The sequence below is a fragment of the Watersipora subatra genome, chromosome 7 (assembly GCF_963576615.1).
Source record: "Watersipora subatra chromosome 7, tzWatSuba1.1, whole genome shotgun sequence".
Classification (NCBI taxonomy): Eukaryota; Metazoa; Bryozoa; class Gymnolaemata; order Cheilostomatida; family Watersiporidae; genus Watersipora; species Watersipora subatra.
The window spans coordinates 20,815,965-20,831,139 of NC_088714.1; the positions used below are offsets into that span (position 1 = coordinate 20,815,965).

At 35.0% G+C, this 15,175-nt stretch overlaps 1 protein-coding gene across 2 annotated transcripts in view; it reads right to left on the reverse strand.

The window, feature by feature from the left end:
* Positions 1–992: 992 nt before the first annotated feature.
* LOC137399238 (lisH domain-containing protein ARMC9-like) overlaps positions 993–15,175 on the reverse strand; it is a 41,009-nt gene continuing 26,826 nt past the window's right edge. Inside the window, exons 11-21 of one of the 2 annotated variants that reach the window (XM_068085254.1) lie at positions 14,799–14,889; positions 13,725–13,848; positions 12,907–13,046; positions 12,372–12,523; positions 11,025–11,115; positions 7,670–7,848; positions 7,204–7,292; positions 6,467–6,625; positions 5,580–5,828; positions 4,512–4,673; positions 993–1,673 (exon numbers count right to left, since the gene is read on the reverse strand). In XM_068085254.1, coding sequence (XP_067941355.1) covers positions 1,667–1,673; positions 4,512–4,673; positions 5,580–5,828; positions 6,467–6,625; positions 7,204–7,292; positions 7,670–7,848; positions 11,025–11,115; positions 12,372–12,523; positions 12,907–13,046; positions 13,725–13,848; positions 14,799–14,889 — 1,443 coding nt within the window. In that variant the 3' untranslated portion in view covers positions 993–1,666. Of the gene's footprint in view, positions 1,674–4,468; positions 4,674–5,579; positions 5,829–6,466; positions 6,626–7,203; positions 7,293–7,669; positions 7,849–11,024; positions 11,116–12,371; positions 12,524–12,906; positions 13,047–13,724; positions 13,849–14,798; positions 14,890–15,175 lie in introns of both variants that reach the window. The other variant, XM_068085253.1, reaches the window with a different exon arrangement.

Here is a 15,175-nt window from a genome sequence, read left to right on the forward strand (position 1 = left end):
TATTAGTTTTTGCAAATCACTAAAGTGAGACATGAAGTAAATGGGAAAAACTAGGACACTTGCTATTTATAAAAACATTAGAATCACTTTGATGATATTTAATGTATGCAGTTCTTCGTCGTTCTATAAAAACTTGCAAAATTCTCTCATAAAATCTCCAGAGAAAACTGATGAAAGGCTACACAATGTATATGAACAGAGATAGATCAGCGAAACTGCCAAATATGCTTCAAGCGATCATTAGTTTTACATGAGAATTCTTATATTTACACACGAATTGAATTGTTGATGCAGCTTTTCATTTTCAATTGCAAGTTTTAAGCAGGACTGTAATAATATGCAGAAACTGTTCATGTGGAATTGAGACAGGCTCATGTTGTGTAGTCAAGCTATATAGGAATGACAGGCTTTAGTGACATTCCAAAATCTTCCTTTTGTTTCACTACTTAAATATATCATGAGTTTTTAATGGATAATTTTTAATGATTGCAAACCAGAGCCGACAATAAAGCGAGTCATTTTTGCACGCTACATATATACATTTAGTGTATATATATATATTTGCGCATATATAAACATGTATATTTGTATACATATACATGTACGTATACACTAAAAATACTTATTTACTAGTATATATATTTATACATATTTAATATACTATTCATTTAAACATCATTGTACATATTAAAAAATATACTATAAATAATATAATAATATGTTATAATAATATATATTATTTTACATAATATATATATATTTATTTATATATATACATATGTACATGCATGTACGTATATAATTAAGTATAGATGTATATGTATACATATGTATATACATACATATACTGTACATAAACATGTACAGTATATGAATGTACGCATATATACTAGTGAATAATAATTATTTAGTAATATAAATAGGAAAATAGATAGAAAATAGAAAATACAGCATTGTGCCATTCTTCAAACAGAAGATGATGCAAAACCAGAACCAAACAAGTCTATTTATTTTAAAATATAATATTAAGCAACATAAAAGAAAATACAGCACAGTATTCGTGACATAAAAATTAAACATTCACAAAAATCTCCCGATAAGAAATGAACTACCATGTTTAGCTCAGCGAATAGTTTCTCTTATCGCTGGCACTTATTCAGCAGTTTCATACATAATGTAAGCTAATAGACTAGGTATTATAATTTGCATAAATGATATAGCATAACAAACTGAGCTAATTATAGCAATGCATAATTATTAACTTTCAATATCAAAATTTAACTAAAAGAAAAAGTACAGTAGGACGGAGTAAAATGAGACTGAAACCTTAAAACTTATCATATCCTTAAAACAAAAGTTTTCTACAAAAAAAACCGACACTTCCCAATGTGGAAATTGTTGCCGGTAAAGCTCTATGACATTTATATATTTGCCAAACTGCAAACAATGACATAAAAGTAACACTGAGCCAGATGTCTATGAGCTGAACCATGAATAAACTGGATGAATATCAAGTGTGGACGATTTGAGTAACTGTAAGGTAGGAATATGGAGCCTTATGTGGCTTCTAAAGGTAAAATAATGTATATATCGGTAAGGCAAAGATAATTCACTTGGTGGAAAGATGATGCATACATCGAAGTTGATTCGGTTCTAACTGTGAATCTCAGTTTCTACAAAAACAAAGAGAATCTTTAGTTCTTGTATCAATTATATTATTATTATTAATTATATATTAATCTTGTATTAATTATGAAATTCCGCATTTTGTCATGTGAAACAGAACAATATTGTGGCATAGTAAAAAGCCTCCTATAAATGGGCCTTCCACCATATGATGTCGAGTTTGCATACGCAACTGCCTTTTGAGATACTGTTTATGTGTTGCCTGAGTTCATGTAGGGTTTGGAAACACATTTACACACAGCCATTAAATAATATTTGTAATCACCATACAATCATGCCTTAAATGTTGACTTGCAACAAAATTCACATTACAGTTATTTGATATCAAAAGATTCACCATGTCTTACCCTGCGGTGTTGTAGGAGCAATCTATGTGGGAATGTGATTACAAGCTCTTAAAAGCTCAAAAACGAACAGTTAATCACCGCCATCACAAAACCGCCGTAGATTAGAATCTCTTTCCAAAATGGCTCAAATGGGATGTAGTTGTACAAGATGGCTTCTGTTTACACTTTCCCGCAACCTCATTCGTCGAAATATTTTCACAAATATACTTCACACATCCAATAAAACCATGTCTATTGTTTTTACGCGTCTGTTTCATTGTCATTGTAATGCTGTCACTTTCAGCACTGATATCTTATAACCTACTGTGAAAATTTGTTTAATTTTTCAACCTTGGCTCGAAGGAGTACATATAATTTTCTGATAAACTCGACGAGCCTGTTGGTCACCTGTGATAATCGAAAAATGCTGCAGAAATTAATCGCGAAGTATGGGTCACATGGTCAGATTACGACTACATGATTAGACCACGCCGAAATAAAACTGTAAAGTAGCGAGCATCTATATTTGATATGGGCTATTCGGTAAAACCCGAAGTGTTTGTCATAAACTAGTGCTACGAGAAGTTTTATATTGAGCCTTTTATTGGCCTTTCAATTCACATGAGAACATCACATGACAAAACAATAACCAAATGTAATGATTACGTCAGAGAAATAAACTGATTCCGATCTATGGTGGTTTCGTGATGGCTGCGATCAACTGTTCGTTTTTGAGCTTTTAAGAGCTTGTAATCACATTTCCACATATTTTGCAACTACAACACAGCAAAGTAAGACATGGTGAATCTTCTGATACCAAATACCTGTAATGTGAATTTTGTTGCAAGTCAACTTTTAAGTTAGTGCATGGTGATTTCCAAAAATGTTCGACAGAAAAATTATGTTTTTTAAAAACACTGAAAGACACTATTTTAAATGACGAAGTTTTAAGAACCTTTGACATTACCAGAGCTGGTTAGATGATGATATACCTTAAAAAAGCTTATCAGTGCAAAGGTCAATAACAGAAAGTGTATTTTCATTCCTCTATTACAAACTCATCAAATAGTTTAATACCTGAAGTACAGAAACTGTTTGCTAAAATTAGCAACATAAAACCCCTAGTTTAAATTAAAATAAATTTTTTATGCATTGCATTTTTTTATTGTCTAAAATTCAAAACTCAATCAGTTCAATGTAAGAGTCTTGCGACTGGAATACAAACATCTTAGTTCCGCAGTCAATATTAACCTCCAAAGTGATATTACTAGTGTAGGATCATCGGTAGTAACCATCACCCGATATGACAACTCCAATGTCTGTAGCTCAAGGCATTTAATGCTAGCTAGCAAATATTATCTTTTGAATAGCAGCCTAAAGACAACTAATTTGATGCGAATTAAAACCAACGTTGTAAGTAGGTGAGTTGTATACAGATTGATACGAAGCCAAGCTAGCTACTGGATTGGACAGCTAGAAAAGTCAACTAGCGTATCGGATAAGCTCAAACATGCATAAAGTACATTTCGACAATTTCAGGACAACCATTAAAATATGGCAATTCAAAAAGAACTTGCACACTAATGAGCAAGGATCCGTCAAACATACAAGCATCCACACAGAGAACTGTAAGTGTACAAGTAGCACCCGTGCAACCTCTAGAACATTCATGACTGCCAGTTATACCGTAAGATAGGAATTTCCATAAGCAATCAGCAGTTTTTGTAATTCAACTAGGAAGTCGCGGAATAACCTCGTTAACCAGCATTGAAAGAAGATAATGACACTTATACCATCCCTACTTTTGTGAAATCATTGACACACCAAGATGCAGGTATGTTGATGTCTTGCTGCTTCAGATCTTGAATCAAATGCAAATGTGTTACTACCTCTAAATGCAAGCGTGTCACTACTCCTAGACTAGTCAGAACAAGCAGACATCTATAGACAGAGTTAGTTGGTGCAGGCAACATGCTAAACTTGATATGCACTATGCTTCCATTGTGCGGATGATGAGGGCTTGGTGTTGTGCGCACATAGAGTTACCATGCCATAAATGTTCGGTGATTGTTCACGTGTTGCGGACTAATGCGAGCGCTTTGTTATAAAAGAAATAAAGATTTCTACGCCAGTATTCATAGCAGGACATTCGAATCTGGCCAAATTACAATAAGAACAATTGAAGTGTGAAAAATGCTTAAAATGGATCAGCTTTCGCAGCACCTGCTTAGCAGCGCATCATCCGGAAGTGTCATTTCCATCTTTCGGAAACATGAAACATTTGGTAAAAATTTGCGAGTAATAAAACTCACTTGTTTGCGAATTTTTGCCATTTGCAGCTTGTGGAGAATGCAAACTAGTGGATGAACCGCCTCATGGAAACATAGTGATGGAAGAGGTATTAGAGACGGACAGAGAACACTACGATCGATAAAACACGGCACACGATCATTTACCGTTCCCTATGAGAATAGACCCAATTCTTTTCACCGAGCGTACCTTCTACCCTTCTCACTAGAGCCAGAGTTGGGTCTAGGACTGGGCAGACTATCACTGTAGGTTGGTTGAGGTGGCAGGCCCATGCCTTTAGACATGCTTCGAGTATCAGGCGTTCGTGGAATCCGAGGCTTAGAGCCGAAGGCTGTCTCATATTCAGGAGATCTAAAAATGGAGAAATACATCAAAAAGCAGACAACACCAAAGAACTATACATCTACTGAAAGGTTATAACTGATATAGAAAGTTTTAATTGTACTTCCTGCAGTTTCAACCACTATTAAACTATCGTATATACTTCATCAGTAGCGCACAACTCCAACTTCAACCCTGAACTAAACTATTCTATGCAATGAAATAACCACCTTGTAAAGTTAACTTTTATTACTAAGTCACTGCCATGAAAGAAAGGCATACAAACGCTACTGCTCATGTGGTACATCTAAAAGCTAACTCTACCACTCCAAGAAAGAGAACTGACCAATCACGGACAGTATAACAGGCTCGGCATCACTACTGCTATGATCTGTTAAAGCTTTTAAGATTGTGTAAACCCTAAATTGTGATAATTTTCCTATGAGAACTGTGTAACAAGACGACCATAGAACAAGAAATGCCAAAACTTGGATAGCTAAATAACCAAAAAAATAGACAAATAGATTAATGAATATATGTCTTTACTAATCCTTAATTTTATTTTACTAGCTGTTGCACACACGATTAACAAGAATAGCTTGTCAGGCTGACTAAAGTGGCCAAAATAAATAAACTTATTAAATCCTTCCTTGATAAAGTTAAACGATTGAGCTGAAAACATGTTCCAAGAGTTTTTTGAATCGGCCACCAAAGAGATGAATACAAAGTTTTATTCTAAATACTTCTACACTATCCTTACATTATAAAGACACTGGAACAAATGAGATTAAAAAATACTGAGGAAAGTTTAAGAGATGCACTTCTAACTCCAATTTAAATAATATGCTGTTACTCTAGTTTTATTGAGTAGCTTCATAAAACTTCCCGTTGTTTGAGATAGATTAAAAATGATTGATAAAAACAGCAAGAACATACTTGGGATAGCTACTGATGGGAGTAGCGCTTGTAGATGCTTTTTTGTTTTTACTGCCACTACGAGGTCGGGGAGTCAAGTTGCCCCCGTTGTTATCTCCGCTTGCGGAAGATGGACGGCTGCCACTGCGGGTGATTGGGCGCTCGGACATGCCATTACTTTTCATTGATTGGCCAGTAGGACTAGGACTCTGCGAATGCGAGAGACTGCTACGTCTGCTGGAACTGTTAGAGTGATGACTCATTCTAGAGCTGCAAAGAAGAGTATTTTCGAGTCAACACAGAGAATCCTCCAATCGTCTGACAAAAAACGTTATAAGTTTGAAAAATTACTTTAACCGCATTATGATATCAAAAGGAAATAAGTGATAGGGCTGACATGATACAGTCGTCTCACATCAACTTCACGAATGAATAGGCATTTTAATTACCTAAATTGTGATTGACATGATGATCGATAACCATGAAAATTAGAATGAAGCCAGACATATAGCCGCACTGTTTAAAAAAAGTCAAGATTGTAGAATTACAAAAAAAACATAATAAATTAAATAACATAAGAAAATTATATAAAAAACTGCTTAAAAATAGCATAAATGTTATTTTTAAGTTTTAGTTTAAAATTTAGATTAAGTTTAAGTATTTTATTAAATTTAATAAAATTAAGTCTAAACGGTCTACAAAACGTTAAAAATTATAACGAAAATGCTATAGTGAACTTTCACACTTGGAAATTGAATAGAAACAAAGCATTGATAACACTTCATAGTTTGCCTTACAAATATGACTGCTGCACTTACTATTTGTTATCCTTAGCACCATTCTTGTTATAGTGAGTCAGACAAAGAAACTAGAGATTACATCATCAAATACATGAGAGTTATCTTCACCTGTTGCTGTGCGCCGAGCGGTTGCTCTGACCTGATACTGGGCGTCCACCATTACTTCCGGTTCCACTTTTTGGCCTTGTTTCCCCGGTGCGAGGCCGATGTCCTGACTTAGAATGGCTCCCTGTAGGAGGTCTCTCGGCAACAGCTGACAGCAATGGACTGCATGAAGAAAGTTACAAAAGTAATCATTTAAGCTATTTAAAATAAAACTGATGAGTTGGGGACAATGTAAATATAACCTCTAGAAATATGTAGTATCATATGGCCAGCAATCTTGTGACAATACAACATACAGAAGTGAGTCATTCCATGGCAATGCAACATACAGAAGTGAGTCATTCCATGGCAATACAACATACAGAAGTGAGTCATTCTATGGCAATATAACATACAGAAGTGAGTCATTCTATGGCAATACAACATACAGAAGTGAGTTATTCTATGGCAATACAACATACAGAAGTGAGTCATTTCATGGCAATACAACATACAGAAGTGAGTCAGTTCATGGCAATACAACATACAGAAGTGAGTCATTTTATGGAAATACCCAACATACACACACCTATCACACTATATTACAAAACATTTAACAGCAGAATTTCCCTTGAGCACTTCTAAAACATCGTGATGGTCATAAGGAACCCGCAACTAGTCTCCTATATGTGAACGTCTATCAGCATATAGCAAGATGATGCAAGTATTCACGCCATAAATTATGCTAAAAATCGGCTAACCTTGGAGCCAAGGCTCGTGACATGGGCCTCATCTGATTAGGAGTAACTGGTCTGTTAAAAGGAGTGGCTGACTTCTGTAGCTGCCTCATCTGAAACAAGTGATATTGAGCTCAACAGCCTCTGTGCTAAATCAGTAAGCGACAGTAGCCTCACACATTAGCAAGTTCTCCAGGAGTTATCTTCCCATCAAAGTAGCTTACACTGTACTTTTTACTCACTAGACTTCAGTTGATAGCGTTACTTGGCTCCAGTACAAATATTAAATTATACATAGAACCCTATTTTACCTTACTTGTTAGAAACTTAAATAACTATCGTGTATGATTTTATAAGAGTACAAATAAACAGTAAACTATAAATAAACAATAAAACAAACATTAATATAACCTGTAGCTATGAACAATTATAAATATATGGCCTCTTTAAGTAAAACTTATAAAAATAATTACACGAACAGCCTGCTCACCCTATTCCTCTTATCAGTAGAAAGAGTGTACTGCTTGAGGAGCAAAATATCTCCCTGAAGGCGACCTGGCTCTGGTCTGAGAACTTCAGCTTTGTCAAGGTCTGCTTCCATAGCATCTTGGTCCTCATCATCATCTTCATCCTCTTCATCATCGGAGAGATCATCGGCAGTGTCATCAGCTGTTCGTGACAAATTACAACATTACTAATCACTCAGCAATGCGTTTTACTAAAATAACAGAGATGAAGTATGAAAAGAATTGTGATATTTGGGTGTGGTAGCATAACTCTTAAAGTTTAAATAACCCAACTACCTAAGTGATAGCTGTCTTTTTTACGAACGGAACAACAGAGATCATCTAATGAGAAAGTAGCATTAAAGATGAATTTTTACAAAATCTTTAGTAAATTTTATCAGAAAGTATCAGTATTTTTCTATCACTTGCAATGGTTGGTGTTTGAGGTGATCTGACTGCCAGGATGTTTCTTGAGTAAAATATATTAAACTTGATCGTGATTAAACTGCCCAAATCAAGCGACAAAATGGTAGTTACAAAAGAGACTGACAGAATAGAGCCGCATAATGCTGCAACTTGAATGCAATAGTGACATCATTTCGCACATACTTTTCTTTTGAGCGTTTTAACCGCGTTCAAGTTTTATCAATTTTGATCTTGAAACATCCTGGCAGTCAGATTACCTCAAACATCAAAAACAATCGTAAATGACAGAAAATACTGATACTTTCTGAACAAATCTGCTAAGTTTTGTCTAAGTTCATCTATAAGACTTGGAACTTTTGTGTTGATATTTGGATCAAAGGAATTAACAAACTTAAAAAGCCAAAAAACACTCATTTCAAGTCTATATACAGTACACATATTTGAACAACAATGTATGTATATTTTTTCTTTTATAAAATATGCACAAAACAATAATAAAATGTATACTCTTATTAAAACACATACATGTAAATGAATTACAGTATACTATACTTTTACCACGTACCAAATGCTTTAACACATGGTGAGGTTATTCTGAAACTACGTTACATTTGAGCCTTACATAGAATTTTTGAACTTGAATTAGTCGGCACAATTAGGCGAACCACACTTATTACGGCTTGGAGAAAAACTTAGAATCCTCGATGCAGTCAAAATTAACCCAAAGTTGTGATCAAGTGAATCCAAAACCTTTTCAACTAAATAACTTGAAGCGTTACGTGATGACAGTCAGCAATGACTGAATCAAGTAAACTAATAATTTTTGGTGTAAGCCAAATGAGTAGAGTTCCTGCCATGATAGGCTAATAGAAGTAGAACTGATAACGGCTGAGCAGTGTTCACGAGCATAACCAAATCATATATCGAAGCTGTCTCCTTAGTGCCACTAACTAAAAAGTGTGCAGTATGTTATGCGCTGACTTTGACAAGCAACACATAACGTCATCTGTTCCATATCTCCAAGTTCCAAAGCTTAAATAAATACTATTAGTTGGCTAAACTATACAGAATAAAGGAGCAATGATATTACCGATTTCAGGAAACTCATCTAAAATTAAGTGCAGTAAAGATAGCTATTATTCTGAATATAAGGGTTAGTCAGAGAATTCCCTGAATGGAAGATGCATTGTTACTAGGGCCATAAGTAGAATATGTATCCATCATTTTTTTGACGTCATCAAGTCGTTTGCACATGCGCTCGTTCACGAAAAAGCCACCATATTTGCAGAAAATGATTGCTTTTCTTTTATATACTAGTACCTTTTGGTGTTGTTTTGATTCTATAATAAAAAATTGCAAAAAAAAAGCATCGTTTTCAAAAATTCATTGCAAAAGCTTTGTGTTTTTAACGATAAAATTGTCTATAAAGATGGCCGACAACGATAAAATGATGTCACGAAAAAACACTAAGTCGTTGACTTACTGTACACCAGAACCTTTCAACACTGAGTCTTTTAAGAGCTGAGTTTGTAGTTTGAAGGAAAATATTATTATGATCAAAGGCTACATTTATAAAAGCCAATATGTCCAAATTGCAACTACTGTCAGCATGTTTACGAAGTCTACCTAGGGCTTTGGAGATATATGCTTATAAGAGAATATACACAGGAGGTGTATTCTAAAACCACATGAAAAATGTTACTTGGATAGACATGAACAATATCCAAAATATGCTGTTATGAGATCAATGATTTATCTGAATTCAACAAAGATGAACTTTGACAGGTTGGTGACAGCTTTGTCATGCCATAACATTTATTATTCATAAGTTGAGCAAACACAAGCTTGCTATATATTCTTATATAATTGAGTAATTATTTATAATTTGAGTATTTAATTAAGTAATTATTTATCTTATTAAATTGAACAACTATATTTGATATCGATCAATACTTATCATCTTAACAATAAATTTTATAACTATTGTTTAATACAATGAAAAAGGAGATCCACTTTTGTTTATGAATTTTTTAGCTAAAGCACTTCTACATTTATAAAAAATCTATCACTGAGAGTAAAACAGCGAGTGAGATACTGATATATACTGTATCATAACACCTATCGATGATGGTTAAACAGCGAGTGAGATACTGATATATACTGTACCATAACACCTATCGATGATGGTGAAACAGCGAGTGTGACACTGATATATACTGTACCATAACACCTATCCATGATGGTGAAACAGCGAGTGAGATACTGATATATACTGTACCATAACACCTATCGATGACGGTTAAACAGCAAGTGAGATACTGATATATACTGTATCATAACACCTATCATTGATAGTGAAACAGCGAGTGAGATACTGATATATACTGTACCATAACACTTATCTATGATGGTGAAACAGCGAGTGAGATACTGATATATACTGTACCATAACACCTATCGATGACGGTGAAACAGCGAGTGAGATACTGATATATACTGTACCATAACAACTATCGATGATGGTGAAACAGCGAGTGAGATACTGATATATACTGTATCATAACACCTATCGATGATGGTGAAACAGCGAGTGAGATACTGATATATACTGTACCATAATACCTATCGATGATGGTGAAACAGCGAGTGAGATACTGATATATACTGTATCATAACACCTATCGATGATGGTGAAACAGCGAGTGAGATACTGATATATACTGTACCATAACACCTATCGATGATGGTGAAACAGCAAGTGAGATACTGATATATACTGTACCATAACAACTATCGATGATGGTGAAACAGCGAGTGAGATACTGATATATACTGTACCATAACACCTATCGATGATGGTGAAACAGCACCCTGCTCTCTAGTGATATTAGGAACAACCGAACCATGATTTACCTGAGTTTAGTTGCTTAATGATAAACTCAATTTGCCTGTTCATGTCAGCCTGGCCATCTTTGATGAAGCATCTCAAGATGTCCTCCATTCCCTGTAAAGTACTCAAACAACTAGTTATCTGTTGAACCGTTCAAAGCTACTCACTGTCACTCCGAGTAAAGCAGAGGAATTGGGTTTTCAGTCTAAATTAATTAAATGAGCATTTTTCTACAATTGACAATTTTATTAACAAATTCAAAGCAATTGATATTATGTTGCTGAGATATTACTGTAGGTTTTCGCATACAAGTCGACCCTACAAAAACAACCTAAAATTTTATAAAAATTTGCATATACACTGACCCTACAAATCATACATGCCATACACAACTATCATGGCAAAAGGTTGCATAAGAGAATCAACTCATTGCGCACTACGAGCCAGGTAGTGCAGCTCGGTACAGAGCTTGCGTATGGTCAGTTTTTGCAGGGGGCAGCTTCCACAAACAAAAGCACTTTTGTGGAGCAGCTTTTGTAGGTTTCATACAATACTCTTCTGATTAGTGGGTAGTTAATTAATTACCCTATCGTATATATACTTGAACAGAAGGAAACAATTATCTGCATGCATTGAGCCAATAGAAAATACATTTACAACCCATCCTGAGCGTAGTTTCACTGTGCAAAAACATATTTTTTTCTCACAATTTCTTCTTTGCGAAGGCCAGCCATGTCAGATGCATTACAGCTATATAGACTTCACCGATTGTACATCAATAGACTTCTGATGAGTATTTATTGAGCAGTAGGACTAGTGGCTGTGATTATATATTTTTAACAGTAATAATAATGCTGTAAGCTATAGTAATAGCAATAGCTTGACAACTCAGAACATGTTCAACTTGTTACCCGCAGTAGGAGCAAAGCGACCAAAAGAGTAAGTAGCTGGCTACAAGGCGCGTGTTTAGTATGACTCTAGTTGTTACCATGTCATTTTGTTTGAGTGCGGTCAGAGTTATGCGTGTATAAGCAGACCCCTTAGAGCGGTAGCTTTTTTCGGCGTTTGTTTATTTGCAAAAATCTGCAATATATTTCTCAATGTTGGTGTGTATGTGTGTCCAGCTATAGCTATTTCATTATCTTAGAATTAAGAATCTGTAGAGCATGAGTTTCGATCTGCGGTAGCTTTTCTCAGCGTTTGGTAGTTTTTTGCATTCTAATCTCAGCTTATATGCGAGAATCTATATTAGATGGCGAGGCCACATAACTTACAAATACAGTCAAGAGCAGTCCTAACGAAATAAAGAAGTTGCACTCTTCAAACATTAAATAGTAAAAATGGTATTGTTGGGCATCTAAAGACCTTACCATAGACCGTGCTTTGTCCCTGATAGATGGTATACCCAGAATGCTGTAGAGGGCTCCATTGACATACGGTCGAATCTCGAGGTTCTCGTGGCCCAGGAGGTCAGAAAGCACCTCCAGCACTAGCTTAGGTTCCCTAGCACATCTCATCTTACCTGCAAGTATTTTCATGATAACTAAATTGCGATGCTCTAAGTTATCGAAACTAAAATAAGAAAAATAATTAAAGTGAAAAATTCTTTGTTCTTCAAAAGATACTAGAGAATAATTTGCGGACTCACTAAAACTGTGATCAAATTTTCATTGTACATTTTAAATCTTAAAAAAGCCACCAAAAATATTTCCAAATTGCTGACATAAATGCTGGAATGATGCACAAAATCAGAACTGCTGACTAGACAAGAAAGGTGAGAAGCATAGCAATAGAAACTGCTAATGACACATGGACTGACAATTTATAGCTGTTGGTACATTGCATTGACACTGTATTTTAGAAACAAGAAGAGAAATCCTTTGCTATCACTGGAAGCAGACGCACCGGCATTCCTGAGGCACAAGTTCATAGTAAGAGCAACAGCGTATTCAAGGTTATAGTCTGAGAGATCATCATTTTCCTTTAGCAGCCGTATCAGCCACTCGATAATTCCCTCCTCTATCATAGACGTCTGCATTTGCCTCCTGCATACGAAACTTGATTTACACACGCAATAATGTTCAAGAGCATCATATAACTAATGGAAATTCATAAAATTTAATAGTTCAAAACTGAATTCGCTTACCAGACACTACAAACATACTACTAGGAAAACATTGATTAACAATAGGTAAGAATTTGAATGGGAAATTTGCGGGTTCATCCCTACTAGTGTAAAAAGAGATAGAACATTACATATACATTAAGACTAAAATGAACTGTCACATTTTTTGCTAAAAAGCGCATTATTCACTTGTTACTAGTTTTTTTGAAAATTGAAAGCCAGTGAAACAAAAAGGCTCGTCTAGCTATTAGCTAACGACCATTTAGTGAGAAGCGAATGTCTCACCATTAGGAAACAATAAAAACAGCTACATTTGTTAGTGAGTATGCAAACACATTGGCTAGTAATTTGCAACAAAAAAAATGCAAGTACTCATAACCAGCCCTAAATAATATGCATACCCACTTATTATCAAGTGAAAACAGCAAGATCTCACGATGATAATAACTACTTCAGACTCGGCGGCATCAAAACTAGCAGAATAATCTCGGCTGCCTACACCGTAATCTGGTATTGAAACAACAGCTGAATAGTTGCGCTATTCAATGTACCCTCCAAAGTTGAAGATGAAACTAATACAGATTAGAGATAAACAAACCTTAGGCTAAGTTTCTGCAAAGCACCGAGAACATTCTCACGGGCAATGGTATCTCTGTCCTCAAGTCTTAGAGTCTCGACTAAAGTTCGCAATAATTCTTCATTGTGTGATAAATAAGTCCGCCCTGTCAAACAAATAAAAAGAATAATAGATGTTACAATCATACAAGTGAAGATAACTTCACAACCCCACAGCAGCCAAAACTTTGACGTCGTAATACTGCCTGATCAGTAACTTTTTTAAATTACAACATATTTATATGTTGTGTTGGTGGTCTAAACAGCCGCAAATAGCATTCTGAGTAACTATAGCGATGGAATAGAAAAAAAGTTTAAAAAATGCCGGAATGCCTCCATCACATGATGTGCTTTTGTGAAGAACCTCAACTGCGAAGCTACCATTTTCAAGAAATACGCAGAAAATTTATTTTTGTATACTTGGTTCTATTTTGTCTCGTAAATACCGTTCCTGCTTCAATGTTTATCAGGTTATCAGAGTATGCTAAAGCTGCAAGCAGAGACCACCAAACATTTCCTTACTGGTTTGTAGTAATTTAAGTGCATACAAAATTTTACAACAAAACAATTCAGATGCGACGCAATACCAGGCATTTCAAAATTGAAAATACTTTTTGAAATAGTTCAAATGAATTTCTCAAAATGAAAATCTCAGAATTGAAGAGCTTTGGCCTACATCATTTATATAACAAGGATATGACATAAATTGTTTTTGTATAATTAGTTTTAATAATAAATAAACTGAAAAATATAGCATTTATGTTTAGTATGAACCTCCTATCTACCTAGAACTGGTTTCTATCAAACTGCCTGGTAGATTTGATTCATATAACTTTTTTTTGTAACAAAAGCTATTTTTGTTACAAATTAATCCCGACAACCCATCTTATACAGTTACAAAAAATGATGTTGATTAACTAAGATTAAACAAATGACAAAATATGACATTCACAACTCAGGGGCAGCTGCTGCCTTAAAGACTAGCATGCACTTCGTCCAATCAAACTCTTGATTCCAACATGCAAAACGTAACGAAATGAACAGCCTCTACTCTCACCTTGGGAGAGACTGGCGAATGCATTAAATAGCCTGGCTGTGTACTGCCTCACAACACCATCCTCACACCTGTACAGGGCCATAACACCTCTCTGCAAGAACATTGTGGAATTCCTTGCTATGAAGTACAACAGAGATAGCAAGAGAACACAACCTTTAAAGACAGCATCAACGAGTAACTGCTATGCTGGCTAATTACACTATAGTCTACTCTATTTAAAGATGCAAGAAAATTATATCAATATTGAAATACTATATCCATTTGCAGAACTGGCAACTTAATACTGACTTTTACAGCTTTCCCCATATTGTAAACAAATAACTTGCTTTTTGTAAAGTCCAACCTTTGCATACAAAATTAATTCATTGCAAGATTTG